Source organism: Rhyacophila brunnea, unplaced genomic scaffold, assembly GCF_057557595.1.
Source record: "Rhyacophila brunnea isolate RB1 unplaced genomic scaffold, BYU_Rbru_1.0 scaffold_1, whole genome shotgun sequence".
In the NCBI taxonomy this organism is placed as follows: Eukaryota; Metazoa; Arthropoda; class Insecta; order Trichoptera; family Rhyacophilidae; genus Rhyacophila; species Rhyacophila brunnea.
Genome location: NW_028232751.1, coordinates 1868401 through 1894944, shown reverse-complemented (window position 1 = coordinate 1894944; position 26544 = coordinate 1868401). Strand labels below are relative to the sequence as shown.

Genomic DNA, 26544 nt, shown 5'->3' with positions numbered 1-26544 from the left:
CAGTACAATATTTAGGAAAATACAAACACAAAACAATCAGTTTTAATTTGCAGAAAACATCCAACCCTCAAAACACTCAATAACTTTTAAATTAGTATGTTTTTCAAAAATCTAATAATCAATTAACATGCACTCTAATTCCATGTAAGTATTTAAATTACAAATTCAATCTAAAAAAGATAAAAATCATACTAAATGTTGTTAATTCAAAATTTCAAATGCGTTTTTCTCAGTTTGTAAAATTGTGGCTTGGATGTTTTGATTGATAGAGTATTAAAAATAAATAAGAACGGGCCATGAAAAAATACACTTACTAACCATAAAAATTCCCGCAATTCCCGGACGCCATTTTGTATCATTGTGATGTAGACCAGACAAAAACATTCATTTCCCGCTGTTTGTCACTTCTTTCTTTCGCCGAGCCCGAATAATTATCCTAACTGACTGGGCGTATTTTTCATAAATCAGGCATAATGCCTGCTTTTTTGAAGTTTATTGAAGTTGATAATTTCAAGTCTTATCGAGGGAAAACAAGAATAGGACCTCTCAAGTCGTTTACTGCAGTAATAGGCCCAAATGGATCAGGTAAACAATTTTCTCATTAACGATTTTGCGTTACATTAATACCTACTACATATTTTCCAATTCCAAGGAGGTCTACATAAATAGTATGAGACTTTTGCGTATACATATTTGTATTTCCATTAGTTACTATTCATTGTTGTTATTACAGGGAAATCGAATTTCATGGATGCTGTCAGTTTTGTCATGGGCGAGAAGACTTCTAGTCTGCGAGTAAAGAGGCTCGCAGATCTAATTCATGGCGCATCTATACAACGGCCAGCTTCTCGAAGGTAATTCTAATAATCTAATATATAAAAATTAATATTTGTGTGTTTGTTTGTTCGTATTGAATGCGCAGCCATACCGTTCATCCGATTGCGATAAAACTTTGTAAACTTATTGCTTGCACTTGCGCGAAGAGTATAGGCTATACTAATATATAAAAATAAATGTCTGTCTGTCTGTATGTCTATCTGTCTGTGTGTCTGTCCCGTGTGTGTTCCTATACCATTCATCCAATTGCGATGAAATTTTGGTAAGTGGTTGTATGCACACCCATGAAGGTTTCTGAATTAGAAAAATTATCATCTTTTTCTTCTCTTCATTCTATTTTCTTTTATTTGTATGGTTCCTATACCATTCATCCGATTGCAATGAAATTTTGGTAAGCGGTTGTATGCACACCCATGAAGGTTTCTAAATTAGAAAAATCATCATCATTTTCTTCTTCTTCATTCTATCTTCTTTTATTCGTATGGTTCCTATACCATTCATCCGATTGCGATGAAACCTTCGTCAGTTGTTGTGTTAACACCCGCGAAGGTTTCTGAATTAGTACAACCATCTTCTTCTTCTATTCTATCTTCTTCTATTCGTATGCATTCCTATACCATTCATCCGATTGGAATGAAATTTTGATCAAATGTAGTGCTCACGCCGCAAAGGTTTCTGAATTGATACAACTATTTTCTTTTTCTTCTATTCTATCTTCTTCTATTTGTATGCGTTCTTATACCATTCATCCGATTGCGATGAAATTTTGACCAGTTGTTGTGAGCACGCCCGCGAAGGGTTCTGAATTAGTACAACCATCTTCTTCTTCTTCTATTCGTATGCGTTCCTATACCATTCATCCGATTGCAATGAAAATTTGATCAAGTGTTGTGTTCACGCCCGCAAAGGTTTCTGAATTGATACAACCATTTTCTTCTTCTTTTTCTTCTATTCTATTTTCTTCTATTCTATCTTCTTCTATTTGTATGCGTTCTTATACCATTCATCTGATTGCGATGAAATTTTGACCAGTTGTTGTGAGCACGCCCGCGAAGGGTTCTAAATTAGTACAACCATCTTCTTCTTCTTCTATTCGTATGCGTTCCTATACCATTCATCCGATTGCAATGACATTTTGATCAAGCGTTGTGCCCTTGCCCGCAAAGGTTTCTGAATCAGTACAATCATCTTTTTCTTCTTCTATTTGAATGCGTTCTTATGCCATTCATCCGATTGTGATGAAATTTTGACCAGTTGTTGTGCGCACGCCCGCGAAGGTTTCTGAATTAGTACAACCATCTTATTCTTCTTCTATTCGTATGCGTTCCTATACCATTCATCCGATTGCGATGAAACTATTGTCAGTTGTTGTGCGCACACCTGCGAATGTTTCTAAATTATTATTATATAAAATACAAAGTGTGTTGTTTGTTTGTTCCATCCAATTTTGATTTTTTTTTAATACATATTAATAACATTAATAACGTTTTCATATTTTGGATTCGATTTTAATTTAGTGTTCTTATGTTTGACCTTTACTCCTATTAGAATTATTTTCATATTGCCATATTGTATTACACAGATATTTTAATATTAAAAAAATAATTACCTCTTATTATTTTTCAAATATCTAAGATAAATATAACCACGAAGCGACCCTGTGCGAAGCCGGGTACTTCAGCTAGTATAGAATACATTATTTATCATTTTTTCACTTGCTTATGCCTTGTTTCATTAAAGCGTTTTCGTTATCCATACCATTGTTTTATTTTGTTGCTTTACAGTGCATCAGTAACAGCTATATTTGAACTCGAAGGTGGAACAGAAAAGTTATTCCAACGTACGGTGTTGGGCCCTTCTTCAGATCATAAAATTGATGGACAGGTAATAAATTTTCTTATATTTTATCCAGCTATTTGATTTTGAATTAATAATAGGTACTGCGTCTTTATCAGATGTGATCTCTGCAAGTTATTGATGTCACATTAAGCAGGCACAAAAAATAAATTTGTTGTCAGTTTTAACTAAACAGAAGATATTTTTAATGAAAACTAATAACAAAACATGAAATTTGATATTAATTTGTCTATAGTACTTAGGGCCTTTACACTTGCATGGATTTTTTTCTGGCAATAAGTACTGTCGCAATAATCGATGGAAAATTTATACCCTGTTTACACGTTCATGGATTCACTGCTGATAGAATGTATTATCACGGCCATAATAAGAAAATGGACATGTAAACACATATTATCGTGCAAGTCGCAAGATTGCATTCATGGACCAAAAGAGTTCATCGGCTTCTGAATTTTCACGCTATAGTTGGAACTTGGATGACGAATGCGTTTGCGCAGCAGAACAATAGTGGCGAACCTGCCGGAAATAATGACAACTCGTCTCGCTTACGTTTGAAGAATGCAATTGGTGAGACAGTCAGCACTATTGCGTCTAAACACTTGGTGCAAGTAAATTCACAGACATGTACAGGCGTTATTAATGTAAACACATATTGTTGTGCAAATTACAACGTTGCATGCATACTTGTATCAAAAAGTTAGGGACCTTCATTCTGAGCTTCACAAATTATAAATTCAAGACAAGATTACGTTGGGGAAAGTAAAGAAATGTGGGCTCAATTTACTGAGAGTACACCGCAGAGAAACGTCAGATTTTTCTAGTCAATACTTGAAAGCATCTAAGCGCCACTTTTTGAGCATAGACAATCATTGAAAAATTGCTATTATATGGCTTAATCGCTATTATAAGCTTAGACATTAAGTACAAATATAAAAATCTTTTACAATGAATAAAATTCAAACATTTTCAATTACCTAATAAAATTCGCCGTTTTCAAAAATCAGTATAGCATATTAGAGTTCGCCAATGCATTTCATAAAAATTTAAATAATTGTAAAGTAACTTTTGACACAGACACTCGTGCTTAAACCTTCGTATAAAAACGCTCTAAATAGGTAGGTAAGTATTCGAAAATAAGGATCATTTTTCAAAATAATGTTATAGATAACAATATTTTTTATATAAAATTTAGCCGTGATATTGTTATAATTTCAGATAATTCCGACTCAAATTTGATCAATAAAATAAGAAATACGAGTGAAAATGGCTTGAATGGCTTTTATTTACTCTTTGATTAGTGATTTTGATTTTTATAAGATAATAATATTTATCCATAGTCAGTATTCCGTATTTATTTTGTATTCATTTAATTAAATGTATAATAAATAAAACAGGCTCCAGTTTATGATATTTAACATTTCGCTTCCACAAACAAATGGCCTGGTCAAATAGCCTCGATAAAACGGCTCACACTGATTGAAATTAAACGTCACTGGTTTTCATTAAAATGCCACTTTTCCTACTTAAAACTTACCTTTCGGCATAATATACCTATCATAAATATTCATGAAGCGTGTTATCTTTCATATTAAATATTATACCAAACTAACCTCGTATTTTTTTAAATCTTAATTTTCTCGGTTATGCGTTAATACGGAATACTGACTATTGATATATATTACAATCTTATAAGAACAATCACTAATCAAAGAGTAAATAAAAGCCATCCAAGCCATTTTCACTCGTATTTCTTATTTTATTGATCAAATTTGAGTCGGAATTATCTGAAATTATAACAATGTCGTTTAGTTAACACGGCTCAATTTTATATATAAAATATGGTTATCTATAACGTTATTTTGAAAAATGTTCCTTATTTTCGCATACCTACCTACCTATTTAGAGCGTTTTTATACGAAGGTTTAAGGCTCGCACAAACCAATGCGAATATTCACCAAGTACCCTGTCAAAATATCCCGAAAAAAGCACCCGCCATCGGTACAGAAGGTCCGGTCAAAAGAGTCTCAAAAAAAGCCAATGCCGCTGTAATGCTCCCTACTTACTTACCTGTTGTTAATGAACAAATTCACGCAGGGGACCAAAAGATACAATGAAAGCCATCAATTTGTCATATATTTGGCTATTTTTTGAGACTCTTTTGACCGGACCTTCCATATCGATGCGGGTGCTTTTTTCGGCTTATTTTGACGGGGTAAATGCGAATGGATGGCAGTGTCGGAGACAAATTGTACCAATGATAATATAAAATTATTGATATATTATTTGAATGTTCGATACCGAAACGTCAAACAATCGCAGCGCTCCATATTGAACTTTGTAAGAAAATAACTTAATTCCCTTCCGAAATCTGAACGTCGCGTGCTCTTTCCCGTAAGCCAATACGAGCTTGATTGGCGAATAATTCGCTTTGGTGTGTGCACGAAAGTCTTAGGTTACTTTATAATTATTTAAATTTTATGAAATGCATTGGCGAACTCTATTATGCTATACTGATTTTTGAAAACGGCGAATTTTATTAATTTAAAATGTTTGAATTTTATACTTACATTGTAAATGATTTTTATATTTGTACTTATTGTCTACGCTTATAATAGCGTTTTCGCCATATAATAGCGGTTTTTTCCATGATTGTCTATGCTCAAAAAATCTTGCTTAGATGCTTTCAAGTATTGACTAAAGAAATCTGACGTTTATCCAGGGTGTACGGTCGTAATATAGAGCCGAAATGTGTAATGGTATTACCAATAATATCATGTATGTATGTAGTTAATTTGAAGGTTAACCTTTTCTAAGGCATTCTTATTCGTTTTCGATCAGCCTATTATAACTAGGTGTAACTCATATGCCATGATTTGGCATGTATCATGGAAGATGGTGCCATTAGATTCAATTTTGGAGTCCCTAATAACTTTCTAGAATATTGAATAATAGAAAAGGCACATCTCTTTATCATTATATTCCATCAATTGTTCGGAATCACTCTTTTGAAAACGACACAATGTGATAAATTCAATTTAAGCAATAAATAATATGAATAATTTGTTACCTACTTAATTTAATATAATCTGTCGATTCATTGTAAATAAATTGACAAACATCTGGTCGAAATTTTCATACAGTCAAACCCCGATTCTACAGTTTTCAAGGGACCCTAAAAAGAAAACGATAAATGCGGGATATATAAAAAAAACTCGTTTTTCTCCTGGATTTTTTTCGACGTCTTGAATTATTTTCAGTTTTTTAGCTAGAGTTCTGGTTTTCTTAATGGGGGGCTTTTAGTTGCGACTTATAAAAATTTGTGATACGAGATGCGAAGCAAGCCTGAGCGCCGACCGACCTGTGCAAACAGCGTAGCAAAGAGCGCAGACGCGACTGAAAGGTCTGTATGTATCATAAACAATTCTACGAAAGCGAAATGAAAAAAAATTTACAAAAAAAATGGTCAATCGGGATAATATTTGTGACGTGACCATAATATTTAGACGATAGATCGAGGAAAACGATAAATCGGGGAACGGTTAATGCGGGATTATTTAACATTGTTCTTAAGGCAGTGGTCTCCAACCTTTATGTTACTACGCCTCCCTTTTAAAAAAATCTAATCTTGGCGCCTCCCCCCCTTTATTTCATTAAATAATACAGACACTTTTTTAACACACAAGTTTTTACTACTTACTTATATTAAATTCATTTTTTAATAATTTTTTTTTTCATGCGACGAATGAGCTTGTTTATTACCACAATCAATTTTAATAGAAGTCAACCAAATTCATCATCGTTCATTGACAAAAATTAATGGATTCTATCATGGGCTCCACATACTGAATAGGGCCCACAGGCCAGGATCTTTTACCCATATATTTAAAATATTTAATAGCTCTGAAACAAAGCAGCGCCGCAGGCGACTTTTTTACTATTAATAAAATAATATGAAAAATGCATTAGCAAACTAACCAAGAACTCAGGAAATAGATTTTTGTTTGCTTCAATATATCTGGCGTAGAAATCATTTAAAAGTGAAGACATGTATTATTGTTATATTATATTAAAGAAATCACGTCAAAAACACCCTGCCTACACGCTTCAGTTGACACTTTAGCTACGAGTGACATTTAAATTTGAGGTTATTGTTTTCATGCAACCAGCGGTCGTTTTGTGCATTACCGAAACAGAGCGTTTGCAAAAGCGCCATTTTTAAATTTCTCCGCTCCAAATATTTTATTTGTAGATATTATGGTATACAAATTAATTTATTAAAAAATTTTGGCGCCTCCCCTGGCAATAGATCGCGCCTCCCAGGTTGGAAACCGCTGTCTTAAGGTATCAAAGTTGCTTGTAAATTGATGTTTCGTAGATAAACCATCCTTGATTTGGGTGTTTAATCTTCTCAATGTATTATTTTACATGTAATACAAGTAAATCAAAACATTCTTCTGTCATTCGAAATTCTCTCAACATTTTCACAACTCGCAAAATATGTAAATGTATGTGCCTAAATAGTGCACAAAGATAATCAACGTCTCCCGCTGGCACTTGAAAAATGGGATTGGTGAGACAATCATCGTTTCGTGTATAAACAGTTTTTGTTGTGAAAGTATAATTTGCACATTGTTGTCGACAATAGATCTCCGCATGTAGATTCTAACTTTGTGCATATTACTCATGCATAATAAAATTCTCGCAACAGTAAGTGTTTATATATGCATATTTCTTGCGACAAAGGTATTAGCAGCAATAAATCTATGCGCGTGAAAGGACTCTATTATGTTAGTAATAGTTTTGCTTACAACAGCTGAATTTAAAATGCTTCACATGGCCCAAACACATTACTATCACGTCATATGCTGTCACGATGTTGAATCACTATCTCTATCATAACGTTTCTATCTCTATCTCAGCGTGAAAGGCCGTGACATGATGATAATGTATTCGGGCCATTAAACTCATTTGGTTTTTTTCTTTTTCAGTCGATCCCCAGTCAACAATATTTAGTTGAGCTGGAAAAACTTGGAATCAATGTGAAGGCAAAGAATTTCTTAGTCTTTCAAGGTGCTGTTGAAAGCATTGCAATGAAAAATCCTAAAGAACGGACATTGCTGTTTGAAGAAATCAGTGGGTAAGATCTTATTGTATTCACAACAGTGCACAACATATGGTAATAACATGGTATAGATGTAATTATATTTTGAGTTATGTTCTAGATCTGGTTCTCTTAAAGAAGAGTATGAAAGATGTCGGCTGGATATGAATAGAGCCGATGAAGAAACTCAATTCTCTTACCAGAAAAAGAAGGGCATTGCTGCCGAACGTAAGGAAGCCAAATTAGAGAAAGAGGAGGCTGAGAAGTATACTCAGCTGAAATTGGAATTGGTTAGTCATTTATTTTGCATAGCATACATCAGCCATGTCTGACTTCAAGTAGGTTGTGATCTCTGCACTATCCAGTATCAAAACTGACAGTGATCTACTGCATTCTCCCGTTATCAATGTCATTCTTCAACTTAAACAACACTGGTCTTTCGTTAGTCATTTATTTTGCATAGCATACATCAGCCATGTCTGACTTCAAGTAGGTTGTGATCTCTGCACTATCCAGTATCAAAACTGACAGTGATCTACTGCATTCTCCCGTTATCAATGTCATTCTTCAACTTAAACAACACTGGTCTTTCACCATCACAAAAAAATACTCAACTTCCCATTCGTCATGAAAATTATATGTTTTCGTCTTTTGAGCACTCATTGTCTAACTATTCCCCAGAATAGAATAGAGACAGAGAGATTACGCCTCAGTTAAAAGCGTGGTTATGCATATTTTCTCTTTCTCAAACTGCTGTGGTAGGCTATGGAGTGATGTTATACAAATCAAGTGACACGGTGAGGTCACACGGGCTTCCTCATGGTTAATTTGAAAATGACTTTCATGTAAACTGGTTAAGGAAACAAAACACTTCAAAAGCTCAATGAAATCGTATTATATTACAACTGAATGTACATGCTCTTTACATTTTTATGACTATTCCCGTGGGTCTATAATGCGATCGATACATTATACAGGGTTATTCTAGCATATCACTTAACCCCAAAATCAATAAAAAAAGTGATCTGATTATAGGGTCGTATTCAGGCTGTTAATTGTCACGAGAAGTAACTGTCAGGTGTGATATTTTTTAACACAGCCGCCTATGACTGCGTTAACCGCGAGTTATCAAATGTCATTGAGTAACACAGTTAACACGTCTTACTTGATTCTAATGGGATGCTTTTGGAATCAAGTAAGACGTGTTAACTGTGCTAACAATTATTGTAGATAACCTTGTTTATGGAATCACTCCGAGGGATCTATGTTATTTTGAAGCAATAAAAAATCGGAAACGTGTTGCCGTGTTAACTATTTAGAATTGCCCTGCATAGATAATCATTTCACTCATATGAATACTATTTTCACCAGTCAGCTTAGTATCACAAATGATGATGGAAAAGTTTAAAAGAGATGTAAAATAATTTATTGAAGTAAATGATCTTTTTTTGCTCTTCAGTGGAGCATTCGGACGTCAGAGTATTAGGTGTAGTTGTTGGTCATTTACCATTTGACCAACAATTTTTTTAAAAACGTTCAATATTTGACGACTTTTCAGGCGGATAAACAAGTGGAGCAACAGCTGTTTAAACTGTATCATAACGAGAATGACATAAAACAATGGCAGGACGATCTACAGCATAAGCAACAGGAGTTGGCAAAGGTCGAAAAGAAGAAATCCAAAGCCGAAGACGTTTTGAAAGAAAAGAAAAAGGAAGCGGGTGCATTTCAGAGAGAAATGGCGAAAATCGATCAAGATATCAGAGAAGTGGTTTGTATATAAAACTACACATTTTTTATATTTCCACAACACCAAAAACTGCTTGATAAATTGTAAATTATTCCTTGTTCAAATTTAAATGCTTTGACGAATTGCAAATACTGTTGCTGCACTGTTTCTTTATCAGTGGGTGGCAGGTTCGAATCCCACAACTGGGTCAAATAAATGTGTTGGTTTTTTTACTCAATACGTTGTTCAATGCAGGGCAAAGTCGCAATGGATTGAGTAAAGGTGTATAGCAAATCCTCCTAAAATAGTCCATGAATCTTTGTTGAAGGGCGGTAGGTAGGCTGTTAAGATCCGACATAAATAGTCTACACTAAACTTTGTCAGTCAAACGTATTTGTTTTCATTGATCTAAAGCGTCAATTACTACATTGAGCTTCTTTACGAGCTGCTGGCGAATTTACAATCTGCCTGTAAAGTCGCCCAGTGTAATCATCGAACAAGCTAACAAGCAGGTTGTAAACACTGTACCGAGAAAAGTTGAAAGCCGGTTAACTCTACACGCCGGCGTGTGGGCCTACTGCGTCTGCGCAGTAGAGCGATGGTGGCGGGAAAAACGAACTACTCATCTTGAAATTTACCGTTTTGACGTTTAATGGAAACATTGTTCGGCAAGCATTTTTGCTAAACAAGTTTTAAATAACTACAAGCAGTTGAATACAATACATTACATACAGTATTATATACAATCAGTAGACCCTTTTCAAAATGTCGACGGAAGTAATTCGCGCGGGAGTCGTTATTTTAGCTCATGCTATCAAAAAGGAATTAGAAAGGAAAGAAAAGCAGAAATTGAGGAACAGAAGATTGTGGGTAAAATCATGGATAGAAAGAGTTGAAAGACGAAGATCATGTGGCTTATCGAAATATTTTGAGATTAAACTGTACTCATTTTAATGATTTACTGCAAATGGTAGATGGAATGCTCAAAAAACAAGATACGAAAATGAGGATGGTAATCCCAGTAGTCACAAAACTGGAAGTTACACTACGTTATTTAGCAACTGGTGATTCTCTCACAAGGTGACCCTCTAAGCTGCGACAATTACCGAGGCATTACGCCACTCAGTGTTCCGGGAAAGATTTTGGCAAACATCCTCTTGATGAGAATAAGGGACCCAATAATGCACGTCCTCAGGAAAAACCAAGCCGGGTTTCTACCTGGTCGAGCCTGTGCAGACCAAATCCACAACCTTCGATGTCTTCTCCAGCAGAGCCATGAGCTGAACAGTCTGATGGCCTGCTGCTTTGTGGATTATGAGAAGGCTTTCGACAGTCCGCACCGCCCCTCCCTCTGGACGATATTGGGAGCATACGGGATCCCTCCCAAGATCATTGCCATAATCAAAAGCCTGCACGAGAATAGCGAATGCTGTGTCAGAATTGGAGACACTCACGGAATGGTTCGGGGGTTACGACCGGAGTCAGACAGGGTTGTGTCCTTGCACCTTTTCTCTTCATCATTCTCGTTTCATCATTTTACATCATCATCATTTTACGGAAGTCAATACCACCCGACCGAGGCATACCTGTTACCCCCACGGTGAAGCTATGCGACCTAGAATACGCCGATGACGCAGTCCTATTCGACAACTCAATCGAGGGCATTCAAGAGACAATCGACAGGTTGCATAACAACTCCTCTCGCGTTGGTTTGAAAATGAACGCGAAGAAAACCAATGTCTTGTGTAATAGCACCTGTCCTGATCCAGATTTCCCTCTGATTAGCGACGGACAAAACATCGAGAGCGTCACAGCTTCAAGTACCTGGGGGTACACATCACGGGAGATGGCATTTTGCAGAAAGAGCTCGCTATCCGAATGGGAATGGCTGGAGCAACATTCAACTCGATGCGGAATGTCTGGGACTCACGATTGTACTCGGTCAAAACCAAATGCCGCCTATTCGACGCTTGCATTCTGACGGTGCTGCTTTACGGTAGTGAATCATGGCACCTTACGAAGGCTCAGAGCAACCGTATACTGAGCTTCGAAAACAGATGTTTGCGACGAATACTGGGTGTGCGGTATGACTTTAGGAGCAACGAGGAGATAAGAGAACGCACCAAGCAGCCTCTCATCACGCTGAAAGTGAAGAGGCGACGTTGGACTGGCTCGGCCACGTGCTGCGGATGCCAGAAGAGAACTTCAACCTGGCTTGCCTGTTGTTCAAGCCGACCGAATTCCGGCGTCCTGGAAGGCCGCTAAATACAATCTACAGAGTGTATACGGCGGAGCTACAGGATGCTGGTTTGACCTGGAACGAAGCAAGAAGACTGGCGAGCGACAGGGATTCTTGGAGGCGCCGCGTGGTGTCCATATGCTCCAGTTACCCTTTATTATTGGAGATGATGCTTTCCCTTTAAGAGAAAATCTTCTGAAACCGTACAGTAAAACTGGTCTCAGTGATGTTGAAAAAATATTCAATTATCGTCTTTCCCGTGCCAGACGAGTTGTAGAGAATGCTTTTGGGATTGCATGGCGATTTAGAGTATTTTCAAGACCAATTGAGTTGAAACCCGAAACTATCGATAAAGTCATTTGGGCTACTTGCAGTCTTCATAACTGGCTACGAAAGATTGCTCCAGGCAACTACTTTCCACAACAAGCAGTGGATAGAGAGGATTTAAACACTGGGAATATAACACCTGGGCTCTGGAGGGAAAGTGCCAATATTCTGCAGCCTATTAATAATCTAGGCAGCAATAATTACAGATGTGCTGTTGAGGAAGTCAGACGAACATATGCTACATACTTCACAGAAGACCATCCCCTGCCTTGGCAATGGGAGAAAGTTGGACTCTGATTAATAATGTATTTATAATGATCTGTAAATAAATAGACATTAAAATAAATAATATTTTACTCATCAAATTTGATTTGCTTTTTCTTGTAGCTAAAACCTCATTCAAATAATTTCCATCGTTAAACCATGCCAGCTTAGGCGAATACATTTCCTTGGTGCCACTGCCACTCTTTTTACTTTTTTCAATTTTGTTTAATTCAAGTCTATATACATCTTTAATAGATTTAATTTTTGACCCCCAATTCACTACTTTTCATTAAGGTCACTAAAAAGAAGTTTGAAAATTTCATCTTTTAATTTTGTATTGCAATAGTTTTTGTCTTTTATATTCCATAGCACAGGTTACTGCTGGTAGACGTTAAGAAATTCCACAATATTATTTACGTTCCACTTCATTTTTTAGCGCTAGAGCCCGAGAAAATTAAACAACACAATAATATTGACATATTACGATATCAACTCGCTAACTTGTTTATTCTATGCTATTGTCTATAATCTGCGTCTGTGCAGTAGAGCGTAGCGACCTCCCGGTAAAAAATGAACTACGTTCTGTCAAAATAGTCGCTAGCTTGTTGGGTTCTCAGCGAATGGAAAGTTTTGTGTGTAATCATCAAATCGCAGTAGCTGAATCGCCCGCTTTTAAATTTGCCAACAAACAGCTCGTAAAGAAGCTCAATGTAATTGACGCTTAAGACTACACTGAGTGTAGATTGTGTTTGTTAGTTTTAAAATTCAATTGAACCCTGTCTAATTCAAGCCATAGTAGAAATAATAGTCTAAAAATATTCGTTTATCTATAAAATATCAAAAATTATGCCATTAAACCATACATAATTTTAGATATTTTATAGATAGAAGAATATTTTTTATTGATAATGGTATAGTATAGGCAGGGTTTAACAGGTTCGCTGCCGGCGGCTCCGATTGGAGCCCCGTGGCCACTCATATTCGGTGCCGCCGTATCCGATCGGAGCCGCCTGTATAGTGATCACGAAGATGTCATTCTTTCACTGGCACTACCATTGAGTGGTTTATTTCTTAGCTGGCATCATAGTTGACTACGTTACCGATATTTTTCGGTAGTTGGTTTTTATTTTGCATCATAATTAGATTTTTTATAGACATTTTTCGGCACCCATAATTTATAAGGTCCTACCTACCTAACACTTATCATTATCACTTATCACATGTTCAGCAGTGGCAACATTAGGTTATTTAGAATATTTTTCAGTAGGATTTTATAAGATAAAAAGTTTTTTAGTCAAGCACACCACTGTTCAAAGAAAATATTAATTGGTCTTCATATATTAGTGTTACTCAAGTCAAAGTGGATTGCTTTGAAATTTGATAGTTTTCATAACATGGTGAGCACCAAATACCATAAAAGCAATTAGGGAACCAATAAATTTCGTTATCGTAACATAATATTTTGGAGCATTTTACAAGGCCGACATTCAAAACCCACTTGAATGTTTTCAATGTGTAGGTACTGTGAAAATTTTTATAATTTACGAATTTATAACATAACTTATATATAACAAACACAGTTCAAGTTCATGGTGCCGGCCGGCTCCGAGCGGTGCCATTATATTATACTGACATAAATGGCACAGGGGGTCAATTCTATATTATATAGGGCGGCAGCAAACCTGTTATTGAATTTTAAAAAAACTAACTGACACCATCTGTAATAATTATGTATTCTTAATTCAACGAAAACAAATATGTAAGTATGGCTGAAAAAATGTACACTATTTTTGTTGGATCGCCCATAGCATACCTAAACTATTATAGTTTGATTTTGACAAGGTTTAATTGAATTTTAAAAACTAACCAGCACCATCTGCAAATTGTAAAATTGTATATTTAGTTCAATGATAGCATACAAGTATGAGTGACAGAGTGTGTACTCTCTATGTCGGATGTTGACAGCCTACCTCCATCGTATTTATAGATTTCTGGGTTTTTACCGTGTGCACTTCCTTTTTTCCTCACGGAAGTTCTCCAAGAAGTACACGGTTATACTACACTATACACCGATGGCGAAGGGTGACTTTTGGAAAGAGGTAGGCTGTGGAGATACGAGAAAAAAATACACTTGTCAGGTATACTTATGGGCAATAAGAAGATAATCCGATATTACTACTGATGAATAGGTACACACTAATGACAACGACACACTAAATCGATGAAATTTCAATCGCACACTGATGATATAAAATTGAACGGTGAGTTTAAATTATGTACTTGCCTAAACATTCATACACGCAACATTCGCTCTTAATAATATATGTCATCTTTGAAAAAACCCGTCGTTATGTATCTGATCCACAACGTTAATTTGAATACTTGAAGATATAGTTTTCTCAGAAGGTAGGCTTTAAATAATCGCCTAGTATGGAGCCTTCGCCACTGCTATACACAGTTATAACTATTACAAACAACTGAAAGTCTCAAAAATTATTATAGTCTACCTCCACCAGGGAATTCAGAAATAATGGGAACTGAAATACACAACGGGTAAGGCGTTAGCAAGTAACCGACTCGAGTAAGGAAGAATCCGGGTTAAACTTACACACGTGTTAAAATACGTTTTACGTTGAATATTGAAAACTGCTCTCGGTTTATGCATTTACGCTCTTTTAATGTTGGTGTATTACACACACTATTGCACGTGCATAATGCGTGCTTCATTTTCGTAGGACACTCACACATTCAAAAGCCTGCTTCACCATGCGGTGTATTGAATATAGCGCATCGGTATTCTATTTATTATCTGTTCTGTGACCTCCACCCTTTGCCACTGCTATTAATGTACCTCCACAATGGGTGTCCTTATACAATGTCCTGGAGAGTACCGAGTAAACCTTGTCTTCTATAAGTTATGCCTGAAAATACATAATGATGCAAAATGATGAAAACAAATACATATTAATAAATTTGTTTAAATTATGAAAATATTTAATTTGAGCAGATCAGAGTGAGTTTTTGGAATTTATAGTCATTGGAACCTTATCAATTTTCCATTAGGAAGTGGAAATTTCCAAGAAGCGTCCGACCTTCATTAAAGCCAAGGAGCGTGTCACCCACAACCAGAAAAAGTTGGAGAGCGCTCAAAAAACTTTGGAGCAAGCCCGCAAAGCCAACGACGCTCACCAAGCGGACATCCGGAAACTAGAAGAAGAACTTCGACAAAATGAAAACTCCAAAGCGGATTGGGAGGCATCTGTCGCGGGCCAAAGTCAAAGCCAAGGACGGGACGTTCACTTGGAAGAAGTTCAGGTTAAATTTCATCACATTATCAACGTCAATCCGGTATCATTGAACTTATCAAACTTATTAAATTTTTTTATTCTTTTTTCCATTGTAGGTAAAAGAATATGAGCAATTGAAAAAGGAAGCTTCAATGCAGTCCGCGCGGTATCTCCAAGAACTGGATTCAGTAAACAGAGAGCAGAAAGCGGACCAGGATCGACTCGATAATGAAATTCGTAAGAAGAATGACATTGACAATAACACTCGTCAAAAGGGTCACGAAAAAGCTGAAGCGATTAAAAGAATTGAAAAGCTCACCGAGCATATTAAGTAATTACATATTTACACAACAATATACTATGTGAAGAAATATTTAAATATTTGTTATTAAATGAAACACTGTTTTCAATACACAATTATTGCTCTTGTTCGGTGAGGGATGTTCGATACTTATTGTGTGGGTGAACTTTGACATTTTCCAGGACTTCCGAGCAAGCTCTGGAGGAACAGCAAAGACTTCGCGATGAATTGAATAAAGATGTGGGTGCAGGCAGAGGGCGCGCCCAAGAACTGCAGCTGGCGTTGGAATCCGTGGGAGAGCAACTCGGCGATGCACGAGTCGACAAGCACGAAGACGCGAGACGGCGCAAGAAGCAAGAAATTGTGGAAAGCTTCAAACGTGAAATACCTGGGGTGGTAAGTGTAGTGGATCAATATTTGTTTTATCTGTATCGAACCCAGGCACGGTTATATCTTTATCTCAAAAATAAATTTGACTTCTTTCAGTATGATCGTATGATCAACATGTGTCAGCCCACCCACAAGCGATACAATGTGGCCATCACAAAAGTTTTGGGAAAATACATGGAAGCCATAGTTGTAGACACTGAGAAAACTGCCAGGAAATGCATTCAAATATTGAAGGAACGCATGCTTGAACCTGAAACATTTTTACCTCTCGACTACATTCAAGCGAAACCTTTAAAGGAGAGACTCAGGTGTTTATATCATTTTGATTATATTTCCTATAAAAAAAATCTATACAGTGGAATCCTGATCCGTCGTTCCGCCATCTATTGTTTTCCCACATGTATCATTCATTCGGTCGGGTCCTGAAAAATGCTGATTTGATTCTTTTTGTGCGGGATGAATTTATGTAGACATTGTGATACAAAATAAATAAACCGGTTCTATCTCCCCACCCCTCAGAAAATTTTGTCAACAGTCGTCCCCAGACGTTCGTGTTATAAACATTATATTGATTGATATTTCGTGCTCGTATGGAGTCTTGACGGCGTCCACTATAATCTCCGTTTACACACCAAAAAATATGAAATTATAATTTCAATTGTTTTCCCTTATATGTACCGCATTTATCATTTGGTTCATCTGGTCCCTTCAACCTTCTAAAATATTAGGTCAAAAATCTATTGTATAATAATTATTTGTGTTCCCCTGAAATCTACTGTTTTAAAAAAAATTATTATATTATAGAGATATCAAGGAACCAAAAAATGTGAAACTTCTGTTTGACGTGTTGCGCTTTGAACCTCCAGCCATCCACAGAGCTGTGTTGTTTGTTACAAATAACGCATTGGTCTGTGAAACTCCTGAGGATGCTTCCCGGGTCGCATATGATTTGGATCGTAGTAAGCAGCACAATAGCAGATTTGACGTAAGTCTAATTACAGTGGCTAATATTTTAATTGTTTATAATGTTTTTACTGTTGGTGATTCATTATTATTCATACTTACGTGTATCATTTCTATTCTTCGAAGGCTCTCGCTCTTGATGGTACATTCTATCAAAAATCTGGTATTATCTCTGGAGGAAGTCTCGATTTAGCAAGGAAAGCCAAGCGGTGGGATGAAAAACATATGTCACAGCTAAAGGCAAAAAAGGTATGACAAAGTATTATGAATATATGCAATTAACATATATCTTTTTAGCGTGACTTTTTAGACACACCGAGTAGGTACATTTACCACTTAAGAAAATGTTGATGCATTGTCGCGAATGACCGAATCGTAATCGTACTAGCTTTTGATAAAATCGATACACCAAAAATAGTGGCATTTTGTACACACTTAAGACTTAAAATCTTATTTTCAACACAACATGACATAAGAGTTTTTGTCCCACTATTTGCAATCAGTGACTCATTTCTCATAGCTACTATTCATAGTATTCTGTTTATTTTAGGAAAAATTAACTGAAGAATTAAGGGAGTCCATGAAAAAATCAAGAAAGGAATCTGAACTCACCACTGTTGATTCTCAAATCAGGGGACTGGAGACGAGATTGAAATACTCGAAAACTGATAAAGATACTACTGTAAGATTTTTTTTTTACCTCAGATATTCCAAATTTTTGTCGGGTAGAATTAGTTTTTAAGAAAAAAATCCTTTCACATTTCAGATGAAGCAAATCAAAACTTTGGAGTCTGAGATGGCAGGCTTGGAACGTAAAACAGATATGTGCGGGGTAAGTTCTCAATCATTGTACATCCATATAATACGTTATCCTGTTTGAAAAATTTGTCAGTAAATTCAATTGTGGGATTTTTTGTAGCCACTGATTGCTGAAATTGAACGCACTCTACTTCAAAGGGATTTGAAAATTCAAGAGATCAAAGAAAATATGAATAATGTTGAAGATGTTGTATTTAAGAAATTTTGTCGTGACATCGGAGTCGCCAACATAAGGTATTTTCTTTTTTTTTAAGTGTCTAATTTTGAAGATAGATTTAAAAAAATGTGTATTTTATATTTAATTTCAACAAATTTGACAGGCAATATGAAGAGAGAGAGTTAAGAGCACAGCAAGAAAGAGCGAAGAAGAGAATGGATTTCGATAAACAAATCGATAGAATTACGAGTAACTTGGAATTTGAGAGGTCACGCGATACACAGAGTAAGACTTATTTGTTTTTTTGTTGCGAGAAAAAATAGTTTTAGGTTTAGTCATTAACTGAATCATCGTCTGTTTTTAGAAAATGTATTGCGCTGGGAACGAACAGTGCAAGACGGGGAAGACGAATTGGAAGCTTCCCGTCAAGCGGAGAACAAGCAGAGAAGCGACATCGACCGGGAACTGAAGCGTGCCGAGGATCTCAAAGGAGAACGCCAAGTTAAAAGGCATCAAACGGAACAGATGGACGAAGAAATGGGCAAAGTAATTTTGTATTCTAATATTTTCACAGTTGAACCCCCATTTTACGTGCCCGGAATGTATTCACGTTTTACTGTTATTAGTGTGTAGTATCTGCAGTCCTGTTTCATTTTAGTACATTTAATAACCGATTTTTATTTCCCGCAACATATCTAAAATATTCAAAATTCAATTAAAATTAATTTTTATCAATTTTTATTTGTTTTTTTTTAAGGCTCGGCGGGAAGTTGGCAACATCGCCAAAGACATAATGGCTGTTCAGAAACAAGTATCCTCATTTGAATCCAAAATTGAAAGTAAAAAAAGTGATCGCCATAATATCTTGAAGCAGTGCAAGGTAAATAAGTAAACCCATTCAACCACTAAATACAATTAGATTCAAATTAGAGGTGAGTTGGAAATACTGTCACCAGTTTGTGTACTTAAGTTTCGGATGAAACTACCCATACTAAGTATTTGTTGCCCAATAAACTTGTTTCAAGAAACTTGAAACGTATTAGATGTTCGAATTCGAACGCATTCGATAATAATATCATCGCCGTGACTCGCTATTCCGTGATGCTGGTTGACTTTCAACGCTATTGATATTAAATGCGCGCGAGCGAGATATCATGATACACGTATGTCTAGCCGTGATATTATACTCAACTGTCATTGTTCTCCCTTTCTCCTCTGTTGTAAAGTTGGTATAGTGAAGGACAGAAATGGTCACGTCATGTTCGTTTTATAGTATACTTTTGAGTTCGCCTTAGGGTTTTAGTTTAAGAGTTTTGGTTTCAGTTGAGTATGAAACTTTATCGAGTACAGGAGTTCGACGCATGGTATGAGATCTCGCCGTCCGCTGGCTAGTTCGTAGTCTTGCTACGTATGAAATCATCGCCTCGGCGTCGCGACTCGCGTATGTTTAGTATGCGACGGGTTTTAGTTTTAGTTTCAGTTGAGTAAGACATTTACATCGAGTTGACGTCAGTCGCAAGCCGGAATAGCGGAGTTCTGATAACTGAAAATGAATAACTGAACTGACTACGCGTTTATCTGGTTTTGTCACGTCGAGTTTCTCGATTTTTAGTGTTATAATTGGAACTTATAAACATAAACTGAATTCAAATTGTATGCGTGATTGTATAAATGGATAGTACTTAATAAACAATTATTGTAAAAATGGCTACTAAAAGGTTAAGTTTCGTGTGGAATCGTTCCAAAGAAATAGTTACAAATTATGCCATCTGTAATGTTTGTAAAATAAAAAATTCATACAAGTCAATGTCAAATTTGAAGAAACTTTTACAGCGCAAGCACCCAACTATTCATATTGAATTTGCCAGGCAAAATATAGCTCCACCTCTAAATGAAAATGCTTTACAGATAAATGAAACCAGTGCTTTTAATGCTTCAGTATTTTCTACTGAAACAGGAGTGACTAGTGCCATAGTTCCAGCTGTACCTGTCTCGAAAATGGGACTTGAAAAGCGGATGTATTTTTAACGATTCTATTATAGCCGATATTTCAAATACTAGTAAGTATTTTGGAACAAGTTTCAATACTAAGTATTTTTTAATACTGGTAGTAAGTATACTTAGTCTTCAAAATCGACCAGTTTTCCCACCTCTAATTCAAATGCTCAGTTGAATTATTTGTAGTTTATAAATATTTATGGTAAACAAATTATTTGAGTTTACCATGGTATGTACAGTAAAACCTCGTTAATACGAATTCCACGGGACCAAAAATCTGAATTTGATTTTCATTTATTTCGTTTACGATCATAGATGTGTGTTCCAAATTTCCGATACAATTCTTTCAAATTTAAATCTTTGCAAATCACGGTATTTGCACTAATCCATTAATTGAAGTTACCATGTAATGTAGGTATTTACCATTACCACCATGTGTTGAGCTAGAGTTGAGGTAGAAAATACAAAATATTTTTTATTTTTCCAATTTGTCAACACAATTAAGTAATGGGTCAGGATTATTTTTATTACCTTCATAAAATAAGCAAGTTTTGATGTTTTAAAAAAAGTCTGTCACAATTTTCAATGACTTACCCATTAAATATCGTATTTTATTACGATTTATTGAATATTTTTGTATTGCCAGGACCATTAATTATTATGAAATGATTTTTTCATGTATAGATTGAAGATATTTTAATTCCCATGATGCATGGCAATATGGCAGACATATTTACTATGGAAAGCGCATCAACAGAAAATGATTCTTCATCGATGAATACGTCCACCATGATTGAGAAAGAAGCACGGTATGTCAATAAAATTTAATGATTTGTTGTACATAGTGAGTTAATCGTATGCCTTGATTTCGAACTATTACATTTTAATTAATTAACAAATTAGTAAACCATTCATTCGTTATTCTTTGACGTGCAGTACAGACTACGCATATTATATTGTTTTTAAATCATATTACAACGTACCTTGCAGAATCCGTGTCGACTACAGTTCGTTGTCAGAAAATTTACGAGAATTGGATGAGTCTGATGAAATCAAAAAGATGGCTGATAAGCTGAACAAATCCATATACAACTTACAACAGACAGTTGAAAAAATCCAGGCACCTAATATGAGAGTATGTACATATTTATTTATTTGTTCAGAATTATTACAACTTTGCCAATGTTCTTTTTTTTATTCAGTGTAAACAACTTCAGTGAAACCCATTTCGAGTCACTTATTTGCATAGCAAATGCAAAATCAAAGAAAAAAAATCCTCACAATATTATCTATCGATGGGTTTTGGTCTCTCCTAAAAACTTTTTCCATCCTGGACGACGATCCAGCATCCGACGCTTTCCAGTTTATTTGGCAAAACATTCTTAAATTTCTTGTGGCGCCTTCTCAGTTTTGGCCGTCCAGGTCTCTTGTAGGGGATGCATACATAGCCGACCCCTTACTAATACCTTGTTCGGCATTCTATGCATGTGGCCGATCCAGCACAGTTTTCGTCCCCATAAAGAGTACAAGTCCTCAATATACTTCAACCTCCAAATGCCATCTTCTATCCCAAAATTTCTTGTCAGACTCTCCTCTCTAAAGATATCTATCCTTCTCTCTTATCAGTTTGCTGAGTGCCCAGTATTCTATTCCTTCCGTTGACACTGGTGGATGAGAGTATTATAGAAAGTGATTTTATCTTTCTTTGAGAAAGCGTTGTTCTTCGGAATCTTTTGGAGACCAAAATAGGATCTCTTGCGGTGAGATTGATCCGACCAATTATTTTGTCGTGGACAACCTTTACGAGGACTACGTTAAACAGAGGTCATTCATGTACATACCGGTGCATCCCCTGTCTAAGCTAAAACTATTTGTTATCAGTAGCAGTGACGATAGCCTATTTTTAACCCACACTCTTGACTCCAACCTTTGACATACTTAATTTAACCATATTCACCAGTTTGTGTCATATGGAGTCTTGTAATTTATAAACAGATAAGATAAGTATCCCCATACTCTAGTTTTTTTAAGCCCGTGTCGAACGAAATATCAAAATATTGAGAGAGAAAAAGCTGTAGTCATGTTTTTTTTACATTTACTATTGCATAATAACATTTAACTATTTTTTGCTAAAATATAAATCATTGCAATTTGCCGGGACTATTTATAATAAAAAAAAATACTCTGCGAGAAGTCGGTCAGACTGGGCTACACCTAACATAGCGGCATGACACTAACTCTGCATCACACATTTTCATGTCTATAAATTATGCTTGTACATGAAAAAGTAACATTCCTCTGTATACAATTTGGCCCAGCACCAAAATAACTATATTAAACTACAATAACTTTCAATTGAGTACACTGTGGTAGTTGTGCATCGCTGTTGCGGGGATTTTGAATCATTTCAGGGTTCAGCCTTATAATTGCACTTCTTGTAATAATCATATGCTTACTTTTTTATTTATTATTTCATTTTTTCTTGTTCTTCAATGTAGTCAAAACTATATATTATTTGCAGGCGATGCAAAAACTGAACGAGGTGCGTGAGAAGGTGACAGTAACAAACAAAGCATTTGAAACAGCACGAAGAAAAGCACGCAAAGCAAAATTGGCATTCGAACGGGTTAAAAAAGATAGACATGATAAATTCAACGAGTGCTTCGATCATGTGGCCAACGAAATTGATGCCATTTACAAGGTATTTAATAAATAATAAAAGACATCAAACAAAGCAAATGATTCATATGTTTAAATTTAATTATAGTAATAATTATGCAGTTTTGTGATGTTTGTTTGAGCATTTTTATTATCATATTTTAAGGCATTTTGAAGTATAATTTTATCGAACGTACATAATTTTGATAACACGTCTGAGAAAATCTATTATAACCAATCGAACCTGCATCTCTCGGGTTTCGCGCCCACGCACATAGGCAACTATGCTAAAGGTACCATACTTAATTACGTCAAATTTTAACTCATTTAGTGCAACTGGCGCGTTTGGAGGATTAGATATAATTAACATGTTATTTAAATGTGGTAATTAAAAGGTAATTAATGGCTCTTATAATACTCTGAAGCGCTTTCCAAATTGAGCTACTATTAGCTATCGGCTTTTGTATTTTAAATCAAAGTAGGTATTACTTTAATTACTAACCAACGTCACGGATCACTCCCAAGATATTTTAGTGTTGTAGCTTCGTTGAACTTGCTAATAATTTTTAATTAATTACTTTTTTTCAAAAAGATTTTTTCTATTGGTTATAATATATTTTGTGTTTTCAAATCTTATGAATTATTCGTGGAATAAAAAAAGTAATTAATTGTAATTTTATCAATTCTGTATAATTTCATAACTAATTACATACAATAGTGACGTTTATTCCATTTAAAAACAAAAAAATCGGTGTGTGTACTTACGTACGAGCGTTAGAAGTTATACTTTGCCGTAACAAAACAAAAACAAAACTTGTGATAACCTAGATTCTTCGACTAGCTCTTAATTATCTTGTTAAATTACACACTCAAGAAAAAGGACCGCTTATTGGAACGCCGTTGGTTTATTTCTATACACTTTAACTTATATTACTAAATTATATAATTATTTATCGTTATTTTTATTTTTAAAATAACAATTACCACTATGACGTTTAATAGTTTGTTAACTTAAGGAATTGCAAATGGCCGACAATAATAAATTTGCTGCCTAGGCAACGGAACAATTCTAAACTATAATATTATACTGTATAATAAATTCGCTGCCTAGGCAACGGAACAATTCTAAACTTTAATATTATACTGTATAATCGTTACGATTGCAGTATCATCCTGTGATAACCGAACAATCGGTGGTTCGAATCCAATCGAGTGCGTTTATTTTTGTGTGAAAAAATAAATTATGTGTTACATGTCACACGTCAAAAATACACTCTGATCTGATTTTCCAAACGTGCCTAAAGAAGTATAACTTCAAAAATGCACTTTTTTTTGTCTAATCTAATATCTTTGATTATCATTGCAATATATATATTTTGGTTTCTTTTAGTCTTTGGCGATGAATCAATCCGCGCAAGCTTTCCTTGGTCCGGAAAATCCTGAAGAGCCGTACTTGGACGGAATTAACTACAATTGCGTCGCTCCCGGCAAACGCTTTCAACCTATGTCTAATTTATCAGGAGGAGAAAAAACTGTCGCTGCTCTGGCTCTATTATTCGCCATTCATAGGTACGTTTCGGGAAGGAGGAATAATTATTCTTGTGCATTTTTTCTCAATTATTAGATGAGTAAGAGTACACGGCATCTCTCTTTATTATTGTCTTTTGTTTTCCTTCAGCTATCACCCTGCGCCATTTTTCCTCTTGGATGAGATTGATGCTGCCTTGGATAACACAAATATTGGCAAAGTGGCCTCCTATATTCGACAGAAGACTGAAAACCTTCAAACTATTGTTATATCTCTAAAGGAAGAATTCTATGGACACGCAGATTCCCTAGTAGGAATTAGCCCCGAGGTAAACACATTCTTGTAGAGAATCACAGGGTTTCGAGACACTGATTTTCATTGAATAAAACAAAACATTATTCTTTGAAAAGATGGTTATTACTGTTAATTTTTTATTTATTTTTTTAAATATTAATAATCATTTATCAAATCTTCAAAGATTATTTTATAAATAATCAAAGTATTGAGGATATAAAAGTGAAAATTCTCTTTATTATATCATAATAATATAAATACTATATTAATATAAATACTATTTTGTTTCTTAAATCACTTTGGAAGTTATCTGATAATACATACATTTTTGCAATATTCTGAGACTCTTGGGTATTAAATCGCATGGCTCTTCTCATTTTTGGCAGACGCGTGATGGAACAGAGACGCCGGACGTCAATCTGCATCAAATTTATTCACACATTTGATTGTTGTAATGCTACAATTACAAAAAATATGGCAATAACATAAAAATATAATACCGACAGAACAATTGTGATTTAAGAAAATAAATAATAATAATATAGTGCATTTGACAGGTATAATACGTTTCGGTTGCCGGTAGATTTTGGATCATTTCATGGCTAGTGTTAATATTATTATATTGCTTAATATTATCTATAATCTATCTGTATGGGGGGCTGACAGGGCTCTAGCCTAGGGGCCTGGTCTCGGGGGCCCGGCGTGGTGGATAGATGAGATATGTGATATAAACACATCACGAATTTGCTCTAATAATAAAATTACTATTAAATATTACATGACATGAGATTGTGCGGTGCAATTTTTGACTGTTTTTATTGACTCTCCATAATTCAAGTAGAGGTACAATACACTGAAGGCCCTTACTTTTACCTCTAAGACAATTTTGAAAACGCTTCTGTTGAGTGTCACACATCATACCGTTTTTTTTTTTTTTTTAGAATTATTAATAACCATGTCCTTGCTTTTTCGTACAAGGTGGTTGTTAGTAATTTTGAACAATCACAAACACCCAGGCTTTGAGAAAAACACATAAATGTTTTTGTCATGACCGGGAATCGAACCCAGGAACTCTCGGGTGGAAGGCGAGCGCCTTACCCACTGCACCACGAGAGCCGCCTCACGTCATACCATTAAACTTAGTGTTAGCTAGGAGGGTCCGCCGAAGATCCTGGCCGGGGGGCCCGCTTTAGGATGTGGGGGCCATGATAATATGTATATAATTCTGTACCTTAAATTTTGCGAAAACCACTGAACCTATTTCGGTGTTTGAATCCCAATATGAGTACAAAAGTAATAAATGGCCAAGACGATAACGAGCAAGACCAAAATTGTACACTTACATGGGGGATATTATCCCCACAAGCCACTAGTGTTTTTATAACACTACAGTCCATGTTTTCACATATGATTAATAATTTCTCTATCATTAATTTTTACCAAGTATTCAATATTATTCCTAATTTCTTTTATTTACAGCCTGCAGAATGTCTCGTCAGTGATGTACTTCTACTCAATCTTGAGCCCTTTGTAGATTAAGCGTCTTATTTTATCTTAAGTAAATTTTAACGACTGTTGAAAACTGTTTTTTTATTATGGACAAAATAATTCCATGTTAACCATACTGTTGGCACAGGTATCCAACAATAAATTATTCTAAGTTAAATAAACCCAATAATATATAATTTTTTTTATGTGTGTCAATTTCCTATTTTTTTTCTGTTTTATTGTGCTACTGTCGTTGTGCTATTGTTGGATAAATTTTAATGATAATAAATATATCTTACATTGATTA

The 26544-nt window shown here is 35.4% G+C and overlaps 1 protein-coding gene across 1 annotated transcript; it reads left to right on the top strand.

Annotated features, from left to right (window-relative positions):
- The first annotated feature begins 352 nt into the window (after window positions 1-352).
- Window positions 353-26544, top strand: LOC147079355 (structural maintenance of chromosomes protein 1A-like). Its single transcript, XM_085940225.1, has 24 exons — window positions 353-585; window positions 734-854; window positions 2622-2721; window positions 7683-7831; window positions 7917-8085; window positions 9354-9566; window positions 15418-15669; window positions 15758-15972; window positions 16125-16338; window positions 16429-16640; window positions 17137-17317; window positions 17422-17544; window positions 17846-17977; window positions 18062-18127; window positions 18215-18348; window positions 18435-18556; window positions 18636-18817; window positions 19029-19151; window positions 20954-21078; window positions 21260-21404; window positions 22791-22970; window positions 24318-24496; window positions 24606-24783; window positions 26229-26544. The coding sequence occupies exons 1-24, from the start codon at window positions 474-476 to the stop codon at window positions 26286-26288; spliced, it is 3687 nt and encodes a 1228-aa protein (XP_085796351.1). The 5' UTR covers window positions 353-473; the 3' UTR covers window positions 26289-26544.